Raw genomic sequence first — 27550 nt, 5'->3', positions numbered from 1 at the left:
CCACCAGCGATCGGCCGGTTGATCAGCCACCAGCAGTGCGCCTCGGCGACACACAAGACGGCCGAGGGCGATGTCCGCCAGGTGGTGCTGTAGATGGGACACGCCTTGGCGGAGAAGGAGAGGAACTGGGTTTCTTTGTAGCCTTCTTGGAAGTATGATGTTTAGATGGAGGAGGAACCGATGGTTGGGAAGTTGCGGTACGTAAAAACTCTTCACGAGTATGCTCTTTTTTCGAAGTCTTGGTGTTTGACTTTTGGGCTCGGGATTGGAACAGGACTGGCTAGTGTGATTGAACCGCTGACACCGATAGCAACGCGTAGGGTTTGGGACATAAGGGCGAACGGAAATTATCTCATAGCCTGCTTTGATTTCACTGGTCAACACTCATTTTCTTGCCAAGGATATTTGAGTGGCTTTAAGATGGGTTAGTGGTGCTGAGGACGAATATAGCAACCATTTATGCAGTTTGGCTCTAGTTTTTGAGATAATGCATGATTTATTCAAAAAATTAGAAAAAATTGCTAATACTGAACTCGAGCGCTACAAACTACAATGAAAAAAGAAAATAATCTTAATAAATAGCTTCTATGAAAACCTGATAGGCATTTGTCCACGTATAAAACATAATTGAAAAGTTTCTCTATAAGTATATCATTTTCCGTCCATGACGAACCGCTTCCTGCACGCTTTCCTTTTATAGGTCTCTTCAGAACAGTCATGTTGCAGATTCCAGCAATAATCTGCCATCATATGCCTGTCCCATCTTCCTTTATATCTTTCCTCTATTCCTTTCATATCTTGATGGAACCGCTCTCCTTGTTCCTCACTGAAATCACCTAGATTACGAGGAAATCGATCCAAGTGGCTGTGAAGGAAGTGCAATTTTATGCTCATGTTAGCTCCTAAGTTTTGAAAGTTAGTGAGCATGTTTTTGACCAGTTCCTCGTAATTGGGAGCTTTATGATAGTCCAAAAAACATTTTACAACAGCGACATAACTGTTCCAGGCCGATGCTTCAGTGACAGTCATGACACTTGTAAAATTGGTATCGTTGATGAGCCTGCGAATTTGAGGACCATCAAATATTCCTGCCTTAAGTTTTTCACTACTGAGTCCAGGGAACGTATTGCAGATGTATGTGAAGCAATTACCATTTCTGTCTAAAGCTTTGGTGAATTGCTTCATTAGTCCTAACTTAATATGTAATGGTGGAAGAACAATCTTGTCCCTACTAACCAGAGGTTCATTAATGATGTTTGCTTCACCAACAGCCATATGTTCCCTTGGAGGCCATGTTTTCTGCTTCCAATGTTCGTGCTTTGCCCTACTATCCCACATGCAGATAAAACATGGGTGCTTTGTGTATCCACTTTGTTGTCCAAGCAAGAAGTTCACCATTTTCAAATCAACACAAATCAACCACTGGTCCTGCATATACTGAATTTTCTGCAGAACCATCTTGATGTTAGCATATGCTTCACAAAGTTTTGTTGAGTGGGCAATTGGAATAGATGCATAACGATTGCCATTGTGTAGGAGAACACATTTTAAACTTCTAGTGGAACTGTCTATGAAGAGACGCCAGTCCTCTGGTCTATATTCCGGCAGCCCCAATTCAAGTAAAAGTCCAGGTATATTGCTGCAATACACTATAACCTCTTCTTGGTTGAAGTATGGAAGAAGGTTTTCTTCTCTCGTCCGGTAAGCTGTTATTTTAACACTTGGATGAAGACAGTTCTTTTCCTTAAGCCTGGATGCTAAGAGTTCTGATGCTTGCTTTGAAAGATTGAGTTCTCGTATCAAGTCACTGAGCTCCTTCTGGTCGAACTGCTGGGGTTGTGTCTCACGTCCTTCGTATTCCGAACCACTACTTGTACATTCCTCGCCGTGCACATCGTCATCTGATGATGTTAGCGTGGGTAATGTTGTGAAGGTTGGTACAGGAACATCGTTGCTGTGCACCACCGGTCTTCTTGCTGACTCCAAATCGGGATATTCCCACTTTCGTTTTTTGAACCTATTAAAACCTTTCACATTAACAATGCAAAAATAGCAATCATCTGTATGGTTCTTCTGCTCTCGCCATACCATAGGCACTCCGAAGTTTAAGCTTTTCCTTTTTCGTTTTGTCCACTGCCGTAAGCACTCCACACAGCATTTACAAACTTTATGGGGTGCCCACGCCTTGTCTTGATCTCCAAGTTTAATTCCGAAATATGCCAGATACGCTTCCTTCACAAAAGGAGTGATATTCTTCCTGTTCTTTTGAAGAACGTATTCACCACAAATGTAGCAGAACTCATCTGGATGGTTCACGCAAAGACGGCGTGAAGAACTCATGTTTTCCTAAAACAAAATTGCACAAATACTACATATTATGCAGAACTTTCTTGTATTTGCATGTCAATCACATCCAACAAACATCATTAATTGTTTTGTGTGAAATGAATACTCACCTCTTATTTGCTACGTCACGATGAAAAGGTTCTATCTCCTTGAAGCTGCACTGCACATGTGTGTGACTTTCGACCATCGCCATTTTTCTTGTTTACACTGAACGCTACCTATCGGCTGTTGCGGGGATTACCTCGGCCAACAAATGAATGTCGAGTACCGCCGAATTCAAATCTGCACAACCCTCAATATCTTCAACACAGGCACCGCACAACAGGACTGAACACATGCTGACAGTGTGATGTTTGCATGATGTAATCCTCAACCACACAGATGCACTCCCTGAGCACAATTGTTTAATAAAGATAGTACAATATCACTAATTAAAAAACAGGTAGCAAATACATTACACCATATATGGACCCTGCAGTCGATATTATCCACATGAAACTCTCATTTCCACAAATAACCTATATCTCAATAAACCAGAGCCAATTTGGAAAAAGTACAAATATATTCGGAATGAGTATCATAACAATATCCCATTTTTGTTCAAACTTCCCTGGCAACGAAAAAAAAAATTTATTTTGTAGAGCTGTGTTTTCGATGGGAGTTAAACTTTGTCAAATGGAATGATGTTCGTGTCAACCCTTTTCATAATTCTATGAACAGCCGTTACGCCCTGGTCAGACCAGTAGTGCTGAATTTCTTCGTCAGACAATCCATGGAGGGAGCGTGTATAAACGACTCCACGCGAGGAATTTAAAGTGCGGTGCACTTCAACCCGGACAGGGAAGGTGTGGAGCAGAGAAGTACGCAGCAATTTTTGTGCCTGGAGGGCACTGACTGTTTCTAACAACAGGGTGCCATTCCGTAATCTGGAACAAGACTTTACAGGACCTGCAATTGCGTCGACACCTTTCTGAATAATGAAAGGGTTGACCGTGGAGAAGTCGTGACCTTCGCCAGACCGAGAAACAACAAGGAACTGTGGCAACGATGGAAGAACTGTGGCTGAGACTCAGTGAACTTACGCTTGTGAGCAGACATAGTGGAAGGTGAGGAAACCATTGCGGAAGAATCCCCCATGATTACCGGCGTCTCCGATGGCGCGCTCCTCGCTTGTGGGGGCCCTCTCTGAGGGCACTCCCGCCTTAGGTGATTGTTCACACCTTAGGTCACACCTCCCGACAAACGGACGGAGGGACCAATCGGCACTTTCGGAAGGTATCAGATCGGGTAATCACCCCTCCCTGGGCCTCGCCGTTACCAGGGGGTACGTACGTGTCCTACCTGTCTACCCGGGGCGGGGAATTACGCGTTACCCCGTCACCGGCTACGCATGGAAATGCGTGGGTCGGCCTTCAGACACGCACAGGGAGGAAAAAAAAGAGAAAGGGAAAGGAAAGAAGAGGGGTCTCAAACGCCGCAGCGGAGAAAAGTGCAAAGAGAAGAGGGAAGGAAAAGAGAAGGACAGAGGAAGGACAAAGACTTGCAAGTGTAGAAAGCAAGGAATTTGTAACAGTTTCGAGCGTCCGTCTCCGGGACGTAGGCACAAACCATACTCCCAGAGGGGGAGAAAGGGAAGGAAAGAGCCAGAGGTGGGGGGGGGGGGGGGGGAGGGGGGCGAAGATGGGGGGGGGGGGAAGGATGCGGAAAGGGAAGGTATGCAGCCCGGAAAGGAAGGAGGGCCACATTAGCTCGGAGTCCCGTGCTCGCTACGCACATGTCCACAAAAGAGTTGTGGACCCCCTGGGGGGACAGTATCGATAGTGTGTGCTTTGTTATGATTATATTTATATTATTTATTGTTTACTTGCTGTCATTGCGATATCAAGTCAAAATTAATTTCTTATACACACTGTTATTCTTAATAGTTTACATTTATGAGTGAAACAGAAAACCATATCTTCTATGTGTGGACTACTGTTGCAACCATCCCCATTGCAGCACAGCCAACCTAACTTGACATAATGTGAACTGTCAACAGTAATGTTTTGCCGGCACAAGTATTGCGCCACCTGTCAGCAGTCCCTGTCCATGTCCTCCATGCTCACTACTTTGGGATTCCTGCAGGTCTAATGTGATTGTGCATTCACAATGAAGCTGGCAGATTCATTGACCATCGAGGCAACTCAATTATTCGAATGGTTCATGGTCGTTCTTTCAGACACATCTGCAGAATCCGCAGCTGTGATACGTATTCTGAAAATTGAAGGTGGAGAGGAGAGAAATGAAAGGGAAGGGAAGGGAAGGGATTCATGATGTCAGCTACATTGGGACTTCACCAGTGATCCATCCAACTTACTAGAAAGTTTCATTAATCAGTGCACCACTTGGATGTAGTGTTTATCGCAACTGCAGGGACTATCTCAGTACATTTGTTGTGTCCACAGCACAACTCCTGCCATGTAGTCCATCTTTCTGTCATGTGCAGCGTGTACGTTCAGCCTATATCAAGGCAAAACCAGAGCAATGAGTTCTTCATTGGTCTTCCACAGACACCGCTAGTGCTGACCACACAATATTGCGTGCCTCCATCACATGCAACAGTAAGGCAGAGGGATGAAATTGCTCTCGCTAAGAAGTCAATGAGCGGATGCACAATATCGTTAGGTCGCGCAGCAAACACCACAAATTCCCAGTATCAACCCAAGTGGCTATTTAACTCTCACCCCAGCAAGGTACCAGCAGTCTTGAATCAGCAGTCTACCACCTTCATAAAGTCTCCAGTCCACGGGTATAGCAGCCGCCATAGTCACAATCGCTCAAAGATGACAGTAACAGACTTAGATCTGAACAGTGTTTACTTCTGGCAAGTGACTATATTGTGTACCGAAATTAGTCTCAGTCAGGCAAAATTCGAAAGAGTGTTGTACCTGAACTGGAAGTTATGGTTTTGTGTTGTGGTAAAAGAGAGTTCATCAACACTGTAAAGATCACTTGGTAGTGATTTTCGCATAAGAATTTTAAACTTACGCAGCACCCATAGTCAATCAGTAACTTTGAATGGACAACAGCAGTCACCAGCTGCAATAGAAGACAACATACATTACTGGCAGTTGATACAGAAGTTCAAATCCGCTCAAAACCTGCACTCATTAAGAGAGTGTACCAATGAAGTATTTCAAATCTTCGATGGTATACAGCACAAAGTATTATTCTATGTTTTGCTGAATATGAGTTTTGGATTTTAATGAGAGACAGTGACCACTGAGGGCGTTGATACCATTATACCATGAACTCTGTAACTTTCTGTGCTACATTTAGTACTGGAACTCTTCTTCACTACCTTGTCTCATCAAGTTTGTCTAGGAATTCTGGCTGAGAATATTAATCTGTGTTCAATTAATTTCAAGTAGCGTAGCAAATTCACTACACAATACAAATCTTACACACCTTGCAGTTCATTCTATCCAGGAAAATATGTTACAAAGGCTAGATGAATGAAACCAACAGCAAGGGGAAATCAGGGGATCCCACCAGCATTACACCCCATTTGTTGGGGCAAAGGAAACTTGGCACAGCTACATATCTAGACCGGTCCAACACTTCACTGCACACAGGACAACAGTTACAAACGAGCTTTCTTGTTATCAGGGTGTATACGTGGACAAAGAAAAAATATTCCCGGATTTCCCGGTTAAAAATACACTTTCTCCCGGGTGAAAATACACTTTTTCCATGTTAAGTGACAGTACATTCTTATTTGGCACTGTAAAACTCATCAATCCTTAGAATGTTTATGGTTTTATATACCGGAGTAGAATTTCCCCACGCTTTAGAAAACTAAACTCAGGAGGAAAAATACGTTTTCAAAGACCTTTGATGTGCAGCAACATGTACGCTGCATATTTTCGTATTACGAAGGTATAAATTCGAAATCCACCAAACACTGCACATCACTTTCCGAAGCATTGAAATCGAGATTGCGATGCGCTTTTGTAAGCCACGTGATCTCGCCAGCTGATGAGAGCATAGGACACGTGATGTAGTCAATCAATAGCAAGATCACTGTTACGTAGCGTGAACACACAAATAAGAAAAGTTAATGGTTTAAATTAATATACATAGCATTCACATATCTTATTGGTCTCTAAGGTTAATAAGTTGGAAGAGAAGCTAAGCTTCCACATATAATGTTGATCTTTTTTGCGCTTGTTACACTTTAAGATACATCACACAAATTTGCCAGTAATTTTTAATAACGACGTAAATGTCTGATCTTCTGGGCTCGAAATTCTTCTAAATGGTCGTCCTCAAAGAGTTGATTTTTAAAAGAGTCAAACGCTTTGTGATTTAAGAAATTCATCGTACATTCTCGCACATAGCTCATCTTACGTAAAAGGAAATCTGCTTTCAATGTAACGCTTTTTAAACTACCATTCGCAATTATTTTCCCGCGACCTGTTAGAAATAGGTTCGTTTCAGCAGTTGCAAGAGAGCGCCAGATAACAAGCGTCACCGCGCTTGGCAGCTACGATGATGCAGGAAGCCCATATCTTCGTACGTGTAAAACATTGAAAGATCTTAAATTATACCATAAAAGAAACAAGACATCAGAGGATACTTCAAGAATGTTGAAATTTCGTGAACCATACTAAAACGCATAATTCGGCTTAAAATGCACATTCGTATGTAAATTTTCTTGGAGTACCAGTACTGTATTATCTCATGTTTGGTTCTTTATTATGGCATAATGCCATACGTGCACTTGAAATGCAGCGAACAGTTGAAACTGGCCAAAAGCGTGAAATTAAACACTTCATTTCAAATAAATTGACTGCCTCAACAGAAAAGATTAATAAAAGCCAAATCTCTTTAGCAAACCGGCAAAAATAACTTCATTGTTCTGTAAGGCGATTAATGTTTGACTGTCAGAAAGGTGGAAATAAAATCTGAAACTAATAACACATTTTAGCCATCCGTAATTACGCGAACATATTTTAATTCATTTGATAGCTACCGGCCACAAAAATCCGTTTTGTTATCATTTAATGTTAGGGCAATAAACGAAGAGGAAACAACTAAAATCACTAAACGTAAACACAGGTCACGTGGAGACGACCCACCTCCCCACCACAACTCAGACTGCTCTGTGCATCAGTCCCAGATTTACTAATTTCCGAACTGGGGCAATATTAAGTAGTGGCGCCCAGCCACACTTCTGTAACCAGAAGCGGGAGAAGGTACTACTCATACGAGACTCAATTGCGCATGCCCAAGAGCCCGCCCACAACTGCCCAAACGAATGTAATTTAAACAGTTGTCACGCCACGCTCATCAGAGGCAATTTGTTGTTACGAAGCTTTGCATATTCTTCCTAAAGCCTTTGACACACTCTGCTGTTGGCAGATGCTTGTATGAGGAGCACTGTTTTGTTGTTGTATACGGCGCATTTCCTTTGCAAATTAAGTTTTATTTTCGTTTTTTTTTTCCTCTCGTTCGTGTTTTGTTGCTGCAATATTATTCTGCAGTAGCGGGATACAGTAATATCCTTTGTTAGAGTATTGGTTCTTACCATTCAAAGTCACAAAAATTTAACTGAAAATTAAAACAATGAAAAATTCCCGGAATTCTAAACAATTCCCGAGTTTTTCCCGGTTTTCTCCTGGATGAAAAAATTCCCGGGTTTTTCCCAGATCTCCCGGTTGTCCCACGTCGTATACACCCTGATTATACAATCCTGTAACTCTTACCTAAGGTTTGGTGCAGCAGTTGCTTCAGGATAAAGACCCATACATTTTAGGTTATGCAGAAGTGAAGGACAAATCCACTGAATATTTTGAAAATAAAACTATAGTGGTGGCAGCATGCAGATAATCTCTCAAGGAATGGTTAGCCATGCTACAAGGTCTCCCAAGTATGAAAATCAGGACTGTAATCTTTCCTACACCAATTCAGCGGTCAGGCACATGCTTGTCCATCATTTTCTTCATATGGGGTACCACAGCCATATATTTGTCAAAAAGCATTTTCGAAGTTACCATCTATATAAATCTTTAAAATGCCTTGACGTGCTTATCATTCATACACCAGACTCAGGGTTTCAGAATTACCTTATCAGCTTAAATAACCCGACATCGATAGAAAGTTTATCTGTGCAGATTTTTGAACAAACACAGCAAATAGAGTGGGTTCTCAGCCACAGAAGAACCGAGGTTTTTAAGATGGGCTTTCATAATGGTTACAAATCTTTCAGTAGCAAGAGCACCCAGAATGCCAAAACTTGCCAAATAATGGGGGATGGTCCACACTATCAAAAGAGTAAGTCAAATTTCATTGGAAATCAGCAACATAAAGAGAAGTTTTGTGCTCTAAGTGTTTCGTTACCCATTATAGATGGTCATGGTGTTATAAAAACATTAAGTGTTTACATTGCTGGAAAAAAAAGCAGAAGGCACAGGTCTGTCTCCAGGAACTACATTGCACTGTCTGGCACTATTTGCACAGATGACACTGAACATACAGAGGACAACTTTGAACATAGCATTTACAGTCTTTTTGTTGTGCCTATCTGTGATCCAGCATCTCTGCTATAGGGCGAGTAGCAACTATCATTTTCATAATATTATTTAATTGGATAGATAAAAAATTCACTCACCAAGTGGCAGCAGAACACACACATAAAAGACAGTTGTAATTAGCAAGCTTTCAGAGCCAGTGGCTGCTCCTTCAGGCGGAAGGGTTGAAGGGTAAGAAAGGAGGAGCCACTGGCTCTGAAAGCTTACCAATTACAGCCGTCTTATGTCTTATGTGTGTGTTCTACCCCCGCTTGGTGAGATTTTTTTATCTATCCAAATAATTTTGTCAATAACTGATTCTTTTCATACGGCATTTACAACATTGTTTCTCAAGGTTGTAAAGCAGGTTTGATTGATGTTGGACTCCATGGAAAAATGAATAATTTCAAATTCATTGACTGCTTAACTGAGAGGGTTTATGGGGCCTAACAGCGAGGTCATCAGTCCCACGATTCTGATGTGACTCACAGAAGTAAGAGGGGTCCATTAAACGTGGAAAGATCCAGTCAGAGGTGTCAAACAATAAAACAATGAAGTGAAAACACAAACAGTAAAATGCAGAAAATGTGAGACCAAACCTAAAAATGGAAAAAAGAGTGGTCTTTCCACGGGGGAGAAGTCAGGGAGTCCCAGACCAAGGCGACTAGAAGAGAGACCCCAATCCCAACCACCCTGCCCCTGCTCCAGGGGTAAAGCAAAACCTTATATCTGGAAATAAAAACCACTTTCATGGAGGAAACTGAGGACCAGTTCAACAATATGTGAATTGTTGTTATTATTGAAATTAAGGGATCTGGAAGACTATAGCACAATGGGCAAAAAAAGGGAACATTCCACCATTATGTGAGACACTTTTAGTCTGGCTCCACAACCACATTGTGGGGGTGGTTCGATATGCAGGCGGAAACAATGGGCGAGCCTGGTATGACCAATGCGTAGATGGAATAAAACAGTGGACTCCTTCCGAGAGAAGTGGAAGAAGAGTGCCAAACTGCAGTAGTCATTCCATCTTTGGGCAAAGAGAGATTTGACATAGATCCACATATCTGCAGCTGAAATCATGAAACAGAATGGAGTTAATTATCTGGTTCTCTAGCCAAATGGTCAACCAGTTTATTCCGTGAGGTGCCCACATGACTTGGGACCCAGAGGAAGACAACTGAGTAGGCAGTACAGTCAAGGGCAGAGAGAAGGTCATGGATAGCAGAGATCAAAGGGTCACGAGAGCAGCATTGGTTAGTAGCCTGCAAGCTACTCACTGAGTCAGTACAAATCAAAACACTGTGGAGGGAAGCCTGAGAAACAAAACTGAATGTTCTGTGAATGGCTAGAAGCTCTAATGTCAATAAATCACATGATGCCGGCAATAAATGGCATTTTAAGCCAGTAGGAGATGTCGAAGCATGTCCCACCTTTTCTATTGTCTTAGAACCATCAGGTTAGAATATGGTGGCACTCCATAATTCTGTGAAGATAGCACGTACAAGACACTGGGAAACTATAGGAGCGACAGAGACCTCAGGACCCTGGAATACGTCGGTCCTAATCTGTGGTCTAGGCACCATCCAAAGGGGATGTGGGAGGAAATACACAGTGCACATTCCAGCGAGTGGAGATGGAATGCTGATGGGGGAAAGTGAGATTTATTCCAACCGGCAATCTCACCCTTGGGCTGTTGCGAGGAGGGAGACATCCCTCATTCACAAAAAGGACAGAGTACACAGGATGATCAGGGAATTGGTGAACGGCGATCGCATAAGGAACCAAGAGTTGGCTGTGTCGTATTTGTAGAGGGATAATCCCCACTTCCGCAAGGAGCCTGTCAATGGGACCAGTGTGAACGGCACCTACAACCATATGCACGCCACAATGGCGAACTGGGCCAAGTATTTGTACAGTGTGCAAGAAACCACTGAGCCATGAACCTGACTACCATAATCTAGTCTAGACAAGACCAGAGCACAGTAAAGATGGAGAAGAGTGGCACGGTCTGCATAGCAAGATGAGTGGGCCAGGAGGAGGAGAGCATTAAGCTTATGCATTCATGTAGTCTTTGGGTGGCGAATATGGGGCAGCGACATCAGCTTTTTATCAAAAATAAGGCCCAAGTAACAGGACTGTGCTACAACATTGAGAAGCCAGTCGCCTAATAAAGTTCTGGATCAGGGTGTACTGTGGGTCGACGACAAAAATGCATAACCCATATATTGGAGAGCTGGAAGCCATGGGAGATGGTCCACGCAAAGACCCGTCAGATGGCACCTTGGAGCTGAGGCTCAACGCGCGTCACCAAGTGGAAACTGCACCAGATCAAAAATCACTGACATACAACACCTGGGTAACCACAGACCCAACAGAGGTTACAAGTCCATTGACTGCTATGAGAAAGGGTATGACAATTAACACAGAACCCTGTGGGATACCATTCTCCTGCATCCGAGTGGTGCTGAGTGGAGTGCAAACTCGAACCTGGAAGAGCTTGTGAGATAAAAAATTGTGGATAAAAATTGGAAGGGGGCCATGGAAGCCCCAGTCATGGAGGGCAACTAAAATATGATCACGCCAAGCCATTTCGGTGAAGGGGCCAGAAGGGGGGAGAGGGGGGCCAGAATGAAGATGCTGGTATCGGCGTGGTTGTTTTTGCGACCCTTCTGCAAGCATCCAGATTGGCCTGGAGTTCATCAGTTTGCAAGACTGGATCCCTTTGAAATATCACTCTGTGGACAATATTCAGAGACTGGTGGGGGTAACAGACACTGGGACATTGCCAAGATGATCACATGCATAAATAGCTGCAGACTGGGTGGCAGAAACAGCTTTGACCAACAGGGAAACAGACTGAATCTTACTAAGAGACTCCCCTTCACCACACTTGTCCACGATATTCTCCACAAAAAACAATGGCTTTGTGGTAGTAAATGTGTACCCATCCAACCTAGTACAGACGAGATCGCAGGGAACGTGTTTCATCCCACGCCCTCCTCCCCTGATGTAGCCACAAAAGAGAAGGCTGCCGGTCATATGAAGCAGCATTCAATGATCCTTCACCTTTTGAAGAAGCAGCTGTTTGAGAACAGCCAGATTTTTGCAGCTTGATACGCTCCATGCACCGGTCCTGACATCACCCACTCCAATCAGGGGCTCTCCCCATGGATGCCACCCAGCCACAGCAACGACCGCCTGGTATGGCGTCTGTTGCTGGGAGTCCTGGTGCTCCAGGAAGACAAGCAACCATTCCTTGGCATGCATGGAGGGGTATGAGGTTGGGAGGGGGACAGCTCATATCAGTAGTGTGATCCCTGAGTTGTCACAGGACTCAGCCAGATGTGTACATTACATCCCCACCACACTGACTGGCTACATGTGCTGATGACCTAGCAGGTTGGAGAGGGGGCTATGGTGGGCAAGGAAGAAGGGAAGGAAGGAGGGAGAGGAATCCATGCTGTAGATACTAGGGAGGGAGTTCTTCCCCAAATGGCTCGCACTGAAAACAGAAAACTTACAAATGGAGATCAAACCTCAAGCAGGGATCTAAACACCAAAAAGGATGAAAGAACACGCAGAAGGAACAAAACTGCAAGCAATACAGGGAACCAGGTGGATAGTCAGATCAATATAAATTAGAACAGAGAGGGAAAAGGAGGGGGCAATGAGAAAGGAGCGAAGATAGGGAGGGAGGACAGGGTGAAGGAAATGAGGTCAGGGAAGAGAGAATGGGGAACTCGTGAAAGAACCGTGAGCCCCTGGGGGCAATTTTAAGTCAACACAGGATTCTTGATATTATGATGATTCTTTTGTCCCTCACATCACCTTGTCTATGGGGAACAACCATATTAGTAGCTGTGGAAGAAAAAAAAAGTGTTTTGGAAGTGGATGCCAAGGTCTCCTACTCTGAAATACAGTATGAAACGAAGGAATGGTATCCTGGGAGCGTGGTATTTCACCTGAGCAATGTGATGTAAGTCATACTAAAAGGAGAAGGGGATATACAATGTGTGGAGTATCTCTTATCGCGAGTTGACACTTTTTCTCCTTCCAGGAATTATAGCTCTTTCACAGTTTCAGGAGACAACACCTCTACCATCGAAGGAGAAAAGGGAGCAAGAGAACCACGCAGCCTACCAGTGCCAACACTGTGTCACCATCAGAAACAATGGACTTAAGAGCCACAAAAGTGGACCTCATTCACCAACAACAGTATCAGTGGGGCACAACGTGACATACAAAACAACCCCTCCCGAATAGGCTACCCCTCTGTCAAAGGTGGCATGCAGGTTCGCCCTACATCAAGACAAAGCTAAAGCAGAGACAGTTGGCAACTCTGCAGAGTTTGCTAGCAGCGGCCTGACTACCTTGCGCATCCCTATCATATGCACCCATCAGGCAGAGGGATGCCATCACTCTCCCTAAGAAGCCAATGAGCGGGTGTGCGATATCATTCAATGGCCACAGCTACTTGTACGGATTTCCAATAAATCATTTGGTTGTGGTGTTTCCGACACTCCACTACTGATCAACATTATGCACTAACATGCTCACATTCTATTCAGGCACATTTCTATGGAGAGAGGACAGCAACTGATACAAAAAAATTTAAAGTTGTAAAAGATGACATTGGAGAATTTAAATGCAAATGTATGACAAAAAATAGTGAATGATTCAATAGTGGGAAACTGCATAAAAAAAACACTCATTGTGATATGTTAGTAGACTGTGCAGAATAGAACAATATTTCATAAAAATTTAAATAGAAAATTGGCTTCAAAAAGTCCAAATTGAAGTAATACTGAAATTAAGTAAATCAGTCAGCACATAAACCCTAAAGCACTTCATGAAAGCATGGGATCACAGATGCTTGAGATGTAGAGTAAAAATAAATGCATAGCAAGAAGGAAACAGGCTGGAAGACAGAAACATGGATTATGAAAATTTAAGAAGAGAGAGATACAAAATATAAAAGCTAGCAACTTTCTCAACTTCTTCAAAAATGATGGTTATACAGATGTAGATTGAAGTGGAAATCAGTTTTAACAAAAGTACTTATGCAAACACTAATGCTGTTTCGGACATGAAGAAAGCAAAAGAAAAGAATATCTTAAATGGCATAAGGCCACAATAAAGACTGATATCCAGAATGAGATTTTCACTCTGCAGCGGAGTGTGCGCCGATATGAAACTTCCTGGCAGATTAAAACTGTGTGCCCGACCGAGACAAACTCGGGACCTTTGCCTTTTGCGGGCAAGTGCTCTACCGCTTGGTGCCACTTGGTAGAGCACTTGCCCGCGAAAGGCAAAGGTCCCGAGTTTGAGTCTCGGTCGGGCACATAGTTTTAATCTGCCAGGAAGTTTCAAAGACTGATATATTTGTTTTCTGTATCTACTCAAACAAGATTTTTCCAGAAAACTGTGACTTAAATGGTCTTATTAATGTTAAAAAGATCTAGTGTGCAAGGTTCATGCAACCGGTAGCACTGCGGGAGGTGGCACAGATCTTGCATCTCACCGCACTCTTTTAGAACAACTGTTTCACCAAGGAGCCCACTTCTCCATGTTGTTCTTCCAGTGTTGCACAGTTTGCAACAGTGTAAGGGAGCTCCCAGCTCTTCTCCTCTTGAGAGGATGTCCGTTTCTCCATTTCTGTCCTCTGTCTTTCCACCTAGCGCTTCAAATGGGCACCCAAGAGAATCTGTTCTTTGTCTCTCCGAACAAACTGCAATCTGTGCACCAAGTAGCTTAAGTTGGTTTCCATCCTAATCCTTTCCACACCTGGAGTAATGTTCCAGTGTACATGAGAGTGGTGAAATGACAATGATCCAGTAGAATTTCTGCATTCACGTTTGCTTCAAGCATTCTATTGAAATCTACACAGACTCATTCGCTGTGTTGTCAACTTACATTGCATGCATACTCGGCAGTAGATACAAAGTGCTGTAACTGACTTCATTAACAGTCATGGATCAGCACCTCATGTTCTGCTGTCACTGACCTGATAACATTCTTCATCGCTCAGACTTTGGCTTTGGTGTTGATGCAATACTGTGAGATTGTCGTGGTACAATCCCACAGTTGTGCATTTCGGCTGTGAGCAGTGCCACAGTCATTCGCTTCTCCACATCACATTTCTCTGATACTGAGGTGAAAAACTCATGTCTCCATCTTGCTATGGCTCAGAACAGTTAAAGAGTAGGCGAAAGTCTGACGGAAACAATGCCATGAACAGGGTCAGTTGAGGTGGCATATAATTTAAAACACACGAAGAAATTGCATAATTATTGCAAGCACCTCTTTTTTAAATGTGTGGATAGTTCAAGAGATAAATCAAATGTAGAAAGTTACTCATGAGAAATAATGAGGCTCCATAAGTAATGCCAGGTGAGTTGTGTAAAGTTGCTTTGAAGTATGAAGAAAGGCGACATGCCAAGATAGAGTAAAACGCCTACTTTAAGTGTTCGTGTGGTCCAAATTTAAAAAATGCAAAATTTAGGAAAATGCATAATCAATAAAAACATTTAAAAAACCCAAAACATGAGCAAAAACATAAAACATATGTAACTGATATGTACGATTAAAAACTGCAATCCTCTCCAATACACTGAATAAAACCTGTATAAGTGAAAGAAATTAAATGTACAATAATATGTTTATACAACAATTTGTGGTAATGAGTTTCATCAGTTCTTAAAAATCATACATGTGTAATAGCAAGCAAAAACTTGAAAAAATTGAAAATGGTATCTGGGTACAAGGTAATCTAGCTATTTTCCGACATGCTACAACCACACAAACAAAGCAAAAACTGATGAACTAAGCCAAAAACTGTGACATACAGTGAAAGGCTTCGGAATCTAACGCATGGGAGTGTGTGTTTTCCTTCTGTAGCCAATGGCAGTTTGGCATACCCTGGTGGCACGAGCACAGTGACCTCTAGTGTATCCAGCAGGCGGGCTCATTTTACATGTGTTAAAAGCCCCTTTTATACGATCAACTTTCTTGCCTCAATTGACTACTTGAGATAAGTGTGTCTATTGCAGCAACACTGGCATATTATTCCCGTACTGAGTCTCACCTGTTTTGAGTGATCATTTTCATTTACACATCAGTGTCAAAATTGCAGGTACTGTGAAAGTTGTCTGCTGTGGTGTTTGACATCTGTATGATTAAAGTGAGGTTATGAAGGATTATTCTTTATATTGAAAAATCTAAATACTTTAAAAAAATATAGGAAAAGTTGTTACAAAAAAGTTTATTAATGACAAAAGCGGCTACTATCTTGTCAAAGGTCATGTCGTAAATTCTTCACATGCCTAAGAACTTACAGAAAAGGAAATGTGTCATATAAACATTTCAGAAGATATAAATTTATTTGGTCAAGAAAGTATATGCTTGTAAACACATCAGACAGTATGTAGAATGCAGTAAAAAGTATCTTTTCTTTACCTTTAGTATCTTGTCATTTTGTCACGTGCCAAATAAAAATGAAAATTATTTTTCTCATCCAGTAATTCTGTGTTTTTCAGTGTTGAAATAATTTTCATTGAAACACATTTATTTATTTACATTCATATCTATACACAATACGGGTTCGTTCTCTACAAAATGTAAACACTTTTTGCTTTCAGATATTTCGTCTCTCCATTAGGAAAACACTAGTGGGCAAGAACACCAGCACCTTGTGGAACTTTTCCGTATGTCACAAAAACAAAGCAAACAACACACAAAGATTAAGAAAACATGAAATCTCAAAATCCGTTTCTCTAATAGCAGTGAACCCTACATCTACATCCATACTCCGCGAGCCACCTGACGGTGTGTGGTGGAGGGTACTTTGAGTACCTCTATCGGTTCTCCATTTTATTCCAGTCTCGTATTGTTTGTGGAAAGAAAAATTGTCGGTATGCCTCTGTGTGGGCTCTAATCTCTCTGATTTTATCCTCATGGTCGCTTTGCGAGATATACTTAGGATGGAGCAATATACTGCTTGACTCCTCAGTGAAGGTATGTTCTCGAAACTTCAACAAAAGCCCGTAACCGAGCTACCAAGCGTCTCTCTTGCAGAGTCTTCCACTGGAGTTAATCTATCATCTCCATAATGCTTTCGCGATTACTAAATGATCCTGTAAGGAAGCGCGCTGCTCTCCGTTGGATCTTATCTATCTCTTCTATCAACCCTATCTGGTATGGATCCCACACTGCTGAGCAATATTCAAGCAGTGGGCGAACAAGTGTACTGTAACCTACTTCCTTTGTTTTCGGATTGCATTTCCTTAGGATTCTTCCAATGAATCTCAGTCCGGCATCTGCTTTACCGACAATCAACTTTATATTATCATTCCATTTTAAATCACTCCTAATGCCTACTCCCAGATAATTTATGGAATTAACTGCTTCCAGTTGCTGACCTGCTATATTGTAGCTAAATGATAAAGGATCTTTCTTTCTATGTATTTGCAGCACATTAGACTTGTCTACATTGAGATTCAATTGCCATTCCCTGCACCACGCGTCAATTCGTTGCAGATCCTCCCGCATTTCAGTACAATTTTCCATTGTTACAACCTCTCGATATACTACAGCATCATCCGCATAAAGCCTCAGTGAACTTCGAATGTTATCCACAAGGTCATTTATATATACTGTGAATAGCAAAGGTCCTACGACACTCCCCTGCGGCACACCTGAAATCACTCTTACTTCGGAAGACTTCTCTCCATTGAGAATGACATGCTGCGTTCTGTTATCTAGGAACTCTTCAATCCAATGACACAATTGGTCTGATAGTCCATATGCTCTTACTTTGTTCATTTAATGACTGGGGGGAACTGTATCAAAAAGATGTCAAGAAACAAGGCATCTACCTGGGAACCCGAGTCTATGGACCTCTGAGTCTTGTGGATGAATAGCGCGAGCTGGGTTTCACACGATCATCTTTTTCAAAACCCATGCTGATTCCTACAGAGTAGATTTCTAGTCTCCAGAAAAGTCATTATACTCTTACATAATACGTGTTCCAAAATTCTACAACTGATTGATGTAACTAGGTTAAAAATTCCAATGTTAGCAGACACTGTCATAGTCCCTTGTCTCTGCTCATAGCATACTGAAAAATTTAGAACTCCACAGTCCACTCTCAGCACAATCTATAGATCATTTACATCAGACACACTCATGTCAAGGTTGGTCACAGATTTACACATAAGTACGAAAGGGGCATGCATTTTGAGTAGTCAATTTTGATCAGTAAGTTGCTCATGTAAAACCAGCTTTAGTGTAGTGTGGTGGTTGTGCTGGTCACCAGCCAAGTCACCTGCCAAGAAGAGCTCACTTGCCGCAAATGGCAGACATTTCCTGGATTCCTATGGACCATATTCGTCAAGACTTGGTGTTTGAATACAAAAGGTTGACAATCAATACTGTCGTTTAATGCAATACATCGTAAATACTTGCAAAAAGATGAGACTGAGCTATAAGTGGCACAAGAAAGGTGGCGACTGGGCCCCTTGTCACGTATTGGTTTGGTCTGGAACACTATGCATCAACTGTCCTGTTTTTCATTGCTGCCGCAACCTGGCAGTAGTTTTATCATAATCATGCAGTGAAGCTAAACATTGGGAGTTGTGCTGACAACACCTATCATAGATTACATCAGCATTTTCTCTCATATCTTCCCTCTGTGCAAGAGCCAAAAACATTCCCTCAACTCCACCACCACCACCACCACCACCACCACCACCTGCGGTGCAAACTGTTTGTGGTTTTGTGCCACTTACAACTCATTCAACCGCGTAAAATCTCAATAGGAAGAAAACGGGACAAAGTAAAGAGAGATGTCAAGTAAGAACGTAGAATTGAGGTAAACCTTCTAGGAAGACAGGTAAAATTGGGAAATTTTTAGCACTGATCTTATGGGTTTTTCACAGAGGACACAAATTTATGGCACAGAATTGTGAAGAACATAATATCATAGAACGTGAAGTCAAAGTTTTACCGTAATAAAATTTTAATAGAAGTGATTACAGCTAGTTAAAATGTAAGAGAGACAGAACTTTAAAATTCTAGAAATACTGTCAATAACGTACAAAATCTTTAACGAATAGCATAGAAAAGAAGTACTTATTTTTAGAAGCTGTTTTAGCACAATGGACCCTCTGGAAATGACGAACAAAGTTACACAAGAGAGGAATGAGTGGTTATCCGCAAATTTTGAGAAATACGTAGTTTCCTTTGAAAAACTACTAAAACCCTTGAAAACAAAGTAATTATTTGTCCTGTATTAGTATGAACATCAATACTACAGGTTCCATTAGACTTCAAAACAACACTGAGAAATTCAAGAATAAAGGAATTACGAAACAAAAATAGAACGGCTTGTTCATAACTACCAGAACTATTCTCACCATTACAGCGAATGTGTTTAAATCATTAAACAACTAGTTTATAAATAACACTCGAAAGTTTAAAAGTAGGCCAATAATTTATGATCGACATACCAAAAAGAAAGCAGCACAAATTAACAGCAGAGTTGTAAAACTAGTTGATAATGTTATGTAGTTGGGGCAGTTGAGGAAACTAACTTGATGGATAGCAGGGCAAAAGTGGCTTGGAGTGCTTATGGTGAACTGAACAGAGAAGTCAGAACCAAGAGTCCACAGTGTGAAATAAAAAGATCCACAATCAGTGGATTTTTATTTAGTAGCAGTGGGGATGAACTTTCAATGGATAAATTATTATAAAGTGAGGACTGCTAAATGAACAAAGAAGAGAGAGATTTTAGAAATAACAAGACATGAAAACAAACACATGGATAGGGAAACTGACTGAAGGTGAAAACTTACTTATGATTACAATGAAAATTAAGTTGAGATGGAAAGGGCGTACAAAAAGGTTTAACCACAATATCTAATATTGGAAAATCCAGGAGGGAATAATAAATAACATTATTCCAACTGTAATGTCAGCCAGTTTCTAATTTTACAACTTACTTCTTGGTAATCGAAGGTTTCAATTAAACCACCTTCTCTTGTGAATGTTGAATTCATAGATCTAATACTTTCTCTCACACTTTTTACATTTAATTATTAAAACCAATTTTGCAATCACACAATGCACATTTTCACCTACTACTGAACATGTACACATGCCAATTCAGCACTTCAATCAATTAGACTTTGTAGAAAATGACTGGAACAAAAACAACCTTAATCCAAGTAATTAAGTGCATACGTACCTTAGAATTTCCAGTTACTGTAGCGTAAAATACTATAACACTTTCAATTGACCCCAAAAAATTTTGACACGAGTTCAGTTTCTTCTTACTACAACATTTCCCCCCTTTCTTACTACATATTTTTTTCTTTATCTTCTTGGGTACTGGTTTCTGCAGTTGTTCTTCCAGATTTTCTCTAACACAATTAAGTTCATTGTTCTTTGTAATCAAATCTTCAGGTCCCAAAACATTTTCACTGTATTTTCTAGGTGATAAATACGAAAATGCTACGAACACTATAAGTACAAGTAAGACTGGATAAAACAAGGACCCAACAAGAGGAATCCCAAATAAGACTGCCATTGTAATGCCCCAGCACAACCTGAAACAGTAGGAAAGTACAAGAAATTACATGCCAGTCTTTTAAATTATGCCACATTTATAGACTGCACAACTTTTAATCTACACATGATTATTACGCAAATACACTTCAGTGTTTGGCAAAAGTTTCATAGAATCACTTTCAGACTACTACTCCACCTTCCACTCCCTGACAGCATGTGGGCAAAATTAACACCTAAATCTTTCCATCTGAGTTCAGAATTCTCTTATTTTATTACACTGCAGTTTTTCCTTATATAAGTGAGAGTCAATAAAATATTTTGTTGTAAAACCTGGTGAACAAAATTTCATGAAAAGATCTCATCACAACAAAAAAAAAAAAAAAAAAAAAAACCACCTCTGTTTTAATGATTGGCACCCCAACTGACATACCATATTCATGATACTCTCTCCCTGTTTTACAATACAAAATAAGCTGCCCTTCTTTGAACATTTTCGATGACCTCTGTCAATACTATCAAATAATCCCATACAATGCAACAACACTGTAGTATAGGATGGACTAACGTAGGCAGTCTCTCTACTTGATTTGTTGTACCTTCTAAGAATTCTACTAACACAATAGTCTTTGGCTTGCCTTCACAACATTTTCTATGTGATGGTTCCAATTTAAGTTGTTCATAACGGTAATCTATACGTATTTAGTTGAAACTACAACCTTGCAAATTGTATTATTTATCGTGTAAGTAAAAATTAATGGAATGTTTTTAGTTCTCATTTGGAGGACTTCACAATTTTTATTGCCACTTTTCGCACCATACACATACCTTGTCTACTTGGTTTTGATCTTCTGGTGACTTTACTAGATAGTAAACGACAGTATTATCTGCAAGCAATGAAAGAGGGCTGCTCAGATTGCCTCCAAGATTGTTTATGTAAACTAAGAACAGCAGAGGGTCAATATCTTTCTCTTGATCAAGTCTAGGCACCGCTTTAGTTTCACTAGATGACTCCCTGTCAATTACAAGCAACAGTGATCTTCCTGACAGATACTTATTAATCCAATCACACAAATGAGACATCACTCCATTAGCTCAAAATTTGCTTTGAAGTTGCTTTCTGAGGAACAGCACCAAAAGCCTTATTGAGATCTTGAAATGAAAAATAAATTCCTGATTCCCTTTCAATAGTAGTCATTACATCATGTGAACAAAGAACCAGTCGTGTTTCACAACATTTTCTAAATCCCTGCTCATTACGTGTCAACAGATTATTATCTTTGATGTATTTCAAAATTTTGGAACATAGTATACGTTCCAAAAGCTTACAGAAAAATTTGTGACAGTAATGTGTGTCTGTAATTCAAAGGATTTCTTCTGTTTCATTTCTTGTGTACTGGTACAACCTGCGTAACTCTCCAGTCTTTCAGTAGGCTTGCAGATCTTTCATCACGCAAAAAGTTATACACTATGGCAAAAAATGGAGTTATTTCATCTGCATACTCCAAAAGCAACCTAACTGGTTCTGTTTATTAAGTGACTCCACTTCCTTTGCTACACCATGGGTATTTAGTTCCAAATAAATGAGGATGGCAGCTGCCACTGATTCTGCATCTTATCTGGTTAAGGAATTTTGGAAATCTCTATTTAGTAACTCCACTTTAATGGCACTGTCTTGAGTAACATTGCTATCAAGCTGCAAAGGTATTGATTTGTGTCTTATCATTAGTATACCTTACACATGACAAGAATCTCTTTGGATTTTCTGCAAGATTTTGAGGCAGAGCTTAGTCACAGAGACTAATACAGTTATCTCATATTGAAGTCCACATTAAGTTTTGAGCATCTGCAAACCATTATCTAGCTCTGAGATTTTGTGTTTCTTTAAATCAGGCCTTTTTTTCCATTGCTTCTGCAACAGTGCCCTGACCTGACTCATCTACCATGGGGGATCTGATCTGTTTCTTATTAATTTGCTTAGTATAAAACACAGCTGTTGCCAACACTATTTATTTGAATTTAAGCCACATACGGTTGACATTTACATAATTAGTATTGAAGGAATGCAGACTCACGCTCGGGAAGGTGCAATGTGAATTTATGCTTTGTTGATTTGGACGTGATCATTAATACTTGCATTCATCTTGATGCTCTATTTGCTCAAAATTATTTGTAACTAGGAGGTTAAATACTTTATTGCAACCATTTGCTAGAGCTGTAATTACAGTTCAAACCGAACTTCTCTGCATACAAGATTTTAATTCTATTATGTCAGGCAACTACTTTTATTAAATCTACTTACATTAATATGAGGAAACTTTAAATTACCTTTTTTTATATACCATACATAACATAACTAAATGTTTTGTTACTCATCAAGCATATAACTGTTATTCTTAAACTACTAAGAATATATGTTTTATCTTAAATTATATTATCAAGGTTTTTTCTTTCAAATTTAATTTGATGCACTGCAAATGAATAAAAAACACATTAGAATTGTAATATAAAATCTTATGAGGCAACTGTCACAGTTCATGAACTGCATTTACCAGAAACCTTCACATAATTTCTTTTAAATACTCAAAACAATTTTCATGTTTGTAAGACAGACAGAATCAATTTCTAAACATAGTGATAGTTCAGGAAGGCCAGTGAAAAATTTTAGATGGTGGTGGTGATGGTGAAAAAGTAATGGACATGTAGTCATCTGCAAAATAAAAATTGCAGATTTACAGAATCTGAATAGTTCAAACATTCATAAAAGAAGGGGTTGCAGCTCATGACAGGCAATGTGTACAATGAGCTTTTTGGGGGAAGAGCAGGATGCTATCGGCACAATTTGTCGTCCTTTCTTTCCTTCTTGGCTTCTAAGGAAATTTAAGCTCCCATTACAATCTCTCGTGTTCCCTCCCAGTGCTTCTGTCCAGGTTACTTCTGGCCACTTATTTGCCCCATCCAGCAGCACACTGTTTACATTTCATGTACTACATTGTCTCCCAGTTGATCTCTTACCAAATGACTTCTAAGTGAACATTCTCAAAAATAATTGATCCTCTTTCATTTTCATTGGATGGCCTGCCCTTTTAAGTCTTATGGAATTTATTATGCTCGAATTATTGTTGCTTATTGTGAAATCATTTGCATTTCTGAGTTGGATCGTGTCTTCCATCTTTGCTATTTGTTATCATAACATGGACCAAAGATTTGACGACAAAGTTTGTTTGAAAATACATATAACCGGTGTTCTTGCATTTTAAACACTATGCTTCTGCTTGTAGGTTAGGACTGGTCTGATGACTGATACAGCTTAATGCTAGTTTTCCTCGTCAGCAATTTAGATGCTGGTAGTTTTGGTATGGAGTAATATGCTCTATTGGCATTCAGCAGTCATTTTTAGTTCTACTTGTCTCCGTGCCTGTCTATCACCAAGCCCAGAAATTTGAACTGTAAAACAGATTTGAATATATGTTTGCTGATTGTTGGATACAAGTGGTTGTCTTTTTCCATCCCTCCATCCTTCACGTATTACGCATTTTGTTTTCTGATTATTTTCTTTTATCTCAAGTTTGGATGCAGCTTCTATGAGCTCCAGAAATAAATACTGTAACTATTTCCCTTTTATCTATAAGTGCTATATCATCTGTGTACACAAAAACCAAAGTATTCCTCCTTTGGAGGATCCCGGCAGGTACTAGTTTCGGTTTCTTCTTTACTCTCTCCAAGGCTACATTAATGAGAAGAGGGGACAGAGCATCTCCCCGTCTTAGTCCAGTTTTATGTTTTAAAAAGTCAGAATTTATTCCATTTTGCAAAATCTTACTTATGTTATCATCCATGCGCATTTTACAGTGATTTATAAGTTTAATTGGAAACCCTAAATCCGTCATTATATTCCACAGATTTATTCTGTAAATGAAGCCATAAGCTTTCACAAAATAAACGCACAAGTAATTTATTTCTTTGTTTACATTCCTGTACTTTATCATTTATTGTTCTGGTTACAAGTGTGTGTCAGTAATGGATCTATTACTGTGAAAATCATTTTCATAATTCCCAGTTATATTTTCTGTGTGTGGTTTCAAGCAGTTTAGCAGTAAACAATCTTACAAACCTTGTTAACTAGAGATATTCCCCTACAGTTTCTAAAGTTGTCATTTGACTTCCTGTGGAAAATTCATTCCTCACTGTCTTTAACATATTTTCCTAAAATTATTTCACCTAGGAGTATTCCTCTCTCCAAGAACCTACTGTCCTTGACATTTTCCCCCACCTCTGACATACAACCCACAGATTCCATATGATCAAGTATATACTGTGCTCTTGCCACACCATAAAATCGATGTTCACACTGCTTTATAAACTGTGACCTGGCTAAACTATGCCTTTAAAGACAGGCTGGGTTGATTTTCCTACAACATTCTACAATATTAACTCACGACTGATAAGATTTTCAGTGTCAATGAAAGCCTCCATATTACTTCCCGCAATTTCGCACAGGGTATCCAGCATTCCGTAAGTGTTTTTCATTCAGTTTCATTGCATGCTGCTTAATACAACAAGGACAACTTTAATTCTTTATCTATCCTATGTGCACTATTTCAGTACCTCTTTTCCCACTTATCAGTAGGTTTTCAGCTATCTGCCACACTGTAAAAGGAATTGGCCCTCAGACCAAGTCCAGCAACATTTCCCTCCCAGTAGGAATGTCAACAATAACGTAAGAACATGCTAGATACATATTTGCACAAAAATATAAGAAAAACATACATAATATCGAATTACAAGAAATATCCATGAAAAAAAAACCACCAACAGCAAGCCTTTCACATAATCCTAACACGAATTCATGGCTGTCACGACATTGAAAATATTGAAATTTGATTCGAGTTAATTATTATTTCAAATTAAGTTTCATTTTATGAAACAAGTTGCGCTAGAAGGCTGAAACTACTTAGAAAACTGGGAGTCGATGATAGGGGAAACTTCCGTACATAAACACAGTAGTTATATGAGGCAGTGGTAAGTGAACGACAAACCAAACAACATAAACGGTATTGTGTTAATAGGCCGCATTGGTTGTGGTAAAGCATAGGGAAATGAGACGTGGGCGCATTAACACAATATTAACAGTAAGTGGCTATTCTCGTACAGCTTTTGAAATGTTCAACAGTTACCACATGAAATGTAAGCATTTCGAGATTTGTCGCACGGAAACAAAACTCATATAAAAACTTGAAATAAACTGAGCATATTTGGGGTTTCGCAGGTGGGATAGAGGTATATTTCCCTACACATTCATCAGATTTGCTTACAGATCGCTGCACTTGATAGCCGTAGTGCCATGCGATGACGATGTTACCATGAATGTATTAAGTACCGCCCTAAAATAAATACTGAGAGAAAAATAAGAAACCCCTATTTGCTATCAGAAGAAATTATGAAATGGAAAATTTGTCTCCTTGAACACGCTGTGCTTTCGGATATCATCCACACCTTTCATTGTTTCCGATCCCTTAAATAAGAATGTACAATTATCACATCAAATTTAACACAATTACTCGCTAAGACGAAAAAAACTGACAGTGTTCTGCTTGCACAAAATGAATACTTCGTGTACTATGCACGTTCATGAAGTTACCTGTCTACGGCAGCTTTTTAACTTCTCGCAAAATTGTTTCTTCACCACCCCAACCAAGGGGGGGTGATATCGACCGCTAACATCCAAAAGTCAACACACAGCACTCACAAATACTCCTAACATTTACCATCTGGCCTACGTGCCAAACCGAAATCGCCGCATGAGGCATCGTGTGTGTTATGTTTATGCAGGATAACCAACATAGAAAACAGTTCCGGAAAACGAACACCAATGAAAATTTAGTCAGAAAAATAAAATTACATTTTCTGATGTTATAAGTGTAACACAAAAGCATAAAGTCCAACCGTTGTACTTTACAGTATTCTCACCGAAAATTCTGACGCTGTAATACAAATTCATTCTTTTCCTGAAATCTTACCTTCAATCACTGGACATTAACTGTCCTGTCAAGCATAGTAAATATGACATTGTTGGCTGGGAGACCCCAAGGGGTGGGTTGACCAGCCTAATCTGCGAGAGTTGGGTCTTGGGTGTACGCTGAGGTAAAAAAACTCCCCACGCGTTCAATAATATTGTCAATCTGTCAACACACTGTCTGAGGGCGCTTATTGACGTATTGTCAATATTAGAAATACAGACGAGCACTGATGGATCTCAAAATATTCCCAGCATTGCCAATAGATACGGAACGTGTGACGTCAAATATTGACGGCTTGACGACAATCAGACGATGACAGAGCTTAAGGAACAAGCCACGCGGCGTCAGTATGCATCGTTTACTTTTCAATAAGCCGTTGTGTAGATCAAACATCAGATTCAATTTTTATTGAGTTTTTAAAAACAAAACAAAAATTAACAGGCCTATGCAAGGGTAATCATTGTACATACCACTTCAGGATGGTTAACGGAGGATTCCCTATGACACTGCCGAAAAACGCTCCAACTTCGAAAAATACGTCATATATCTCCGAAGAATTGTAAGAGGTCTGCGAAGTACAGCCCAATTTCACCACATTATCACAACACTCAAAAAGACTTTTTTACGTTAATTGTCTGAACAAGTGCTTCCCATGCAGATATAATTATCCACAGATTTCCACAGAATTTTACTAATTCTGCTTAGCTTCACCTACCCGTCGCCAGAAATCTCTAAGTTACTCCTAATCTCTTGTCAACTGCGACTGCCTCTCTCCATCCACGGACGGGAGCAACGGTCTGTCAAGTTGTTCAGAAGCAACCTGTACTGATGGCAAAGCCTTTGTACGCAGCCGCCAGAACATTTTATGTTGGGGACAGGTAGACGGATCATCCCAATCTAGAAGATTGTTCCGCGTATGGTTCCACGGTCACGCACGTTTCTACACCCATACAGTAGTCTGACGTTGACCTTGCTCCACTAGCTGTTGTTCACAGTAGCGCAACCACTGCAAATGCGAGTGCCGACAACTTGCAGATCTTGGAAGCAAACCTGGCCATTGTGATGGGA

General features: G+C 40.4%; 1 protein-coding gene across 2 annotated transcripts in view; it reads right to left on the bottom strand.

Annotated features, from left to right (window-relative positions):
- LOC124784644 (S-adenosyl-L-methionine-dependent tRNA 4-demethylwyosine synthase TYW1-like) overlaps positions 1 to 26270 on the bottom strand; it is a 97302-nt gene extending 71032 nt beyond the window's left edge. For both annotated transcript variants that reach the window (XM_047254117.1, XM_047254118.1), the window contains exons 1-2: positions 26104 to 26270; positions 20143 to 20503 (exon numbers count right to left, since the gene is read on the bottom strand). In XM_047254117.1, coding sequence (XP_047110073.1) covers positions 20143 to 20484 — 342 coding nt within the window. In that variant the 5' untranslated portion in view covers positions 20485 to 20503; positions 26104 to 26270. The remainder of the gene's footprint in view (positions 1 to 20142; positions 20504 to 26103) is intronic.
- Positions 26271 to 27550: the final 1280 nt, after the last annotated feature.

This window comes from Schistocerca piceifrons, chromosome 1 (assembly GCF_021461385.2).
Source record: "Schistocerca piceifrons isolate TAMUIC-IGC-003096 chromosome 1, iqSchPice1.1, whole genome shotgun sequence".
NCBI lineage: Eukaryota > Metazoa > Arthropoda > Insecta > Orthoptera > Acrididae > Schistocerca > Schistocerca piceifrons.
The sequence above is the reverse complement of the archived record's forward strand: the minus strand, read 5'-3'. Positions and strand labels throughout refer to the sequence as shown.